This window comes from Poecilia latipinna, unplaced genomic scaffold (genome assembly GCF_001443285.1).
Source record: "Poecilia latipinna isolate Pla-1442-1.1 unplaced genomic scaffold, P_latipinna-1.0 Scaffold67, whole genome shotgun sequence".
Lineage (NCBI taxonomy): Eukaryota > Metazoa > Chordata > Actinopteri > Cyprinodontiformes > Poeciliidae > Poecilia > Poecilia latipinna.
The window spans coordinates 301,179-305,022 of record NW_015112683.1 but is presented as its reverse complement, the minus strand read 5'-3'; the positions used below and the strand labels follow the sequence as shown (position 1 = coordinate 305,022).

Below are 3,844 nucleotides of genomic sequence, written 5' to 3'. Positions count from 1 at the left end.
AAAATTGTATCATAAATCATATGCACCACTGGTTTCTTTTTTCCACTCATTGTAAATAATATGGCTTTATTTTGACAGGCTAATAGGTGCAATTTGCATTTAAAGTGCCACCAGGTAAATTCGTAGTGTTATTTTATCACTTAGCAACAAGCACAGTTGAAATTTACATGCAAAAATGTCCTACTCAAGCTGGGAGCCCAGGTCATTCCAAGAGACCTGATTGTGATATTGCATTTAGTGGTTTGGTAAGCACTGATTGTTCCCTGCAGGTGCTATAGAAAATTCTTGTGGATTAAAAACAGACAAGTTGTGTTTGCATAATGCAAGATGAGAAAAGTTATCAGGTCATTACTTCACATTTTTACCAGTTTTGCATTTATTTTTTACCTGTGTCGTAACTGTAGAGTGTGCAGCGTCTCAGAGATGTGACACCTCTGCTGCAGAAATGATCAAGCTACATATGGCACAGCGGAACGTTTGTCACAACACTAAAACTAAATTATATAATACCGACAAAAATAAAAATACCAAATTCTCAATAAATCTTGTAAAGTGACTATAGCAATAGTTCATAATATTACTCAAGTAAAATTAAAATGTACAGTGCAGTAAGACAACTCCAATGATTACCTTTATTTCCCAAAATGCAACTCAAGTAAATGTAACCACTATTGCCTACATCTTAGTTGGGGGTGTTTGTCTTTCACATGTTTTATTTAACTTTGCTTTTTAGCAACCATAAACAATCATAATGCCGCCCTGTTAGCTCTAGCACTTTCGGGCCACACTGATGAAATCTGCTGAAACATGGTGTTCTGTTTGACAAGTTCATTATAAAACACCACTTTGTATTTAACACCACTGTGACATTCATAATGGTATCTCCACTGGATGACTAAGTAATTGAGTGAGTAGTCCGAAAAGTTGCAGTTCAATCATCCACACAATATTCAAATAATTGTGTTATGTTGAAATGAATAGCTGCTGTATTATTAATGTACTTTAATCATCAAAGATCAAATTGTAAAGGTCCTGTTGATTGATTACACTTCACACAGATATGAACCCTTTACTATCAGAAGGACAGTTATAAATGTGAATGGCCTTGCAAAATGACAGTATCAAACTACTCACAATTTAATCACTCCCACATTTTGTGTTATAATATTCCAGACCTGCTGGACATCATGCATTTCTAGAAGGAACGAGGTGTGCTGCAAAGTCTTATCTCTGAAATTGCCTGGAAAATGTTGTGGTGCGTAGAAGCTGGTGAAAGAATTATAATACTCACTGTGAAATAACATTTGTTTTCCTTTCCACCATACTAATGTTTAATTACAATTTGCTATTAACAGCCATTAAATGAATGACATTAAAAAGTGTATTTAATTTAAGTACTGTAAGTCACGTGCCAATCTTGCTGGCTCTTTAACTATGCAAATTAAAAAAAGAAAAAAAAAACCGCAAAACAAAGAGATCATATAAAACTCAATGACAAGAAAAGGTATAGGAAGACAGGCACACAGGAGCTTGAATTGCAACAGTTTCCCTAAATAAAAAGAAAATGGCATGACAAAGAGCCTTCACAGTCAAATTCGAGTGAAGGGGGAAAAAAAAGAAAAAAACATATACATCTACAGATACAACAACAACAAAAGGAAAATATATTTCAAGCATTATTAATTCATGGCTCTAAAAACAAATAATTCATTTTCTTCCAAGCTTTTTTGTGCATGAAGGCACATGCATCTGATAAGTCAGGTCCGCCAAACTGGTCATGTCATGCCTCAATTATGTATATCAACCAAAACATTGAACATCCAGCTGCATGATAAAAGTGCCTTTTCTACTGACATCACTACCCGTGGCACTTAACTTTTCCAAGATTCTCATGGAACTGGGCAATCAAAGAAGGAGATGTGAGTAAAGCAGAAGATGATGTAGGTTAAAATGATGGCAAAATGTCAATTTCAAGTTTATCCAATGCTCAAACCTTAAGTCAAGTGTACACGGCTGCCTTTAAAACTGAAATACGCCTGAACATATCGCCTTGAGCTGCACTCTGCTGCTCTGCGCTCTGGGGCTCTGCATGCCGCTGCATCACCAGATGCGCATCTGACATTCTAATCACAAACTAACGCTCTTACGGATTTCATCAGCATGGATTAAAATCTTACTCGCCTTTCACTTATAAGTTCATTTATTTGTTCGAAGTGCAATTTGAAAGTGTGCTTTAAGGCTTTCTGCAACATTCGTTACGCATGAATGGAGTGAGGAGCGCAGCATGAAATTCCACTTACCAAGCGAGTTTCCGATCAGTGACACAAAGAACACAACTATGTAAGCCACTATTAGAACCCACTCGTACTCCTTTGGGTGTAAGTAATCGGTCCAAATGTATCTCAGAAGTTCGTCGTCCTCATCCATGGTGGAATGCACGCGCGATCCCGTGTCATTTCCCCCGTGGGCGGGATAGTTACAGTCGTCACAGTTTGCTTTCTCCGTGATTTTTGACATGCTTCGAGTTAATATATACGCTCTGAAATGCGGCGAAGGGACCGCGCGTCTGCGCTGATCGGAGGTTGTTGTGCCGATTGGTAACCAAGACGCGGAACCGTGGAGCGATGGTAGCGTACTCCAACGACCTCGTCAGAATGATGATGGTGTATAGCTCCCTGTCTCCATCTGCGAGACAGGGCCAAACTCCAGTGTGGTAACAGGTTATGAAGAACTTTAAGGGATAATGGAAAATAGGCGGAATATTTACTGAGGTCATTACTCCGCTATAAATTAAAATGTAAGAAAGGAAAAAAAAAAAAGAAAAAGAAATGTTGAGACATAAAAATTAAGACCTGTTTTTATCGTATTGTCTAAAATATAAAACCAAAGGAACTGAAAAAAAAAATCTACATTTTGTCATTGAATGGACCACTGCAATTCAAGTCATCTAAGAAAGACAATAGTTGGAGTCATGGAGCTTTTAGCTGAAAATTAAACTTTTTTCTCTTTTTTTACCAAAATCATTTACGTTAAAATGGAAAAGGGACTTACGTTTTTGTAACAAATTAGGAATCATTTATGAAGTTGCAAATACGAAGCTTCACTCCGTTTCCGTTCAAGACCACCCATGTTGCAGTGAGAAATCGGGGATTCCTGCCTCAGGCACACAATGCTGTGCTTATAGGGTTATGGCTCCTGCTGTGTTTTCAACAAAGTCTTGCTGCTCTGTGGTTTGCATTTTGGAAACAGTTTCACTCTTAAAAGTTTAATTTTTTTGACTTTGTTGATTATCTGAACAACTGCAACCCTTATCTGTAACCTCATGGATGCAATTACATCATTATCTGACAGACATGTCACAGTTTGCGAGACTGAAGGCTTTTGTGTCTAATTAGTTGATCAGCAGCACAAAAGGCCTCAGAATTAAACTCGCCTCATTCCTTTTCCCTAAGACTAAAGAAAAACTAATTTTTAATTCAATCTGCTATTTTTTATAGAAAAAAAAAATAGGGAAAAACTAGGAAACTGCCTCAGCAATGGGAAACCATTGCCTAATGACTTCAGCAAAACAAAATCCGTGTGTGCATGTTTACGGCTCATTTTAAATATATATATTTTAAAATATCTGTTGAACATGATGTAAAGACTGCAAGTATTGAGGACAACACATATTCTGCCACAGGATTTGTTGATAAGTTTATACAAGACACTGAAATTATTTCTGTACCATTTTTGTTTGAACACACTTCTGGGTTTGCCCTTGTTTTTTGCACTCTGTCGTGGTCATCATCTCAAAATGTCAAACTACACTGTCTGAAACAATCAAAAGGGAAAAGGTTAAATA

General features: G+C 37.1%; 1 protein-coding gene across 2 annotated transcripts in view; it reads right to left on the bottom strand.

The window, feature by feature from the left end:
* Positions 1-2,678, bottom strand: part of hcrtr2 (hypocretin (orexin) receptor 2) — a 23,182-nt gene extending 20,504 nt beyond the window's left edge. The window contains exon 1 of one of the 2 annotated variants that reach the window (XM_015060393.1): positions 2,301-2,678. In XM_015060393.1, the coding sequence (XP_014915879.1) occupies positions 2,301-2,517 (217 nt within the window). In that variant the 5' untranslated portion in view covers positions 2,518-2,678. The remainder of the gene's footprint in view (positions 1-2,300) is intronic. The other variant, XM_015060386.1, reaches the window with a different exon arrangement.
* Between the last annotated feature and the right edge of the window lie 1,166 nt (positions 2,679-3,844).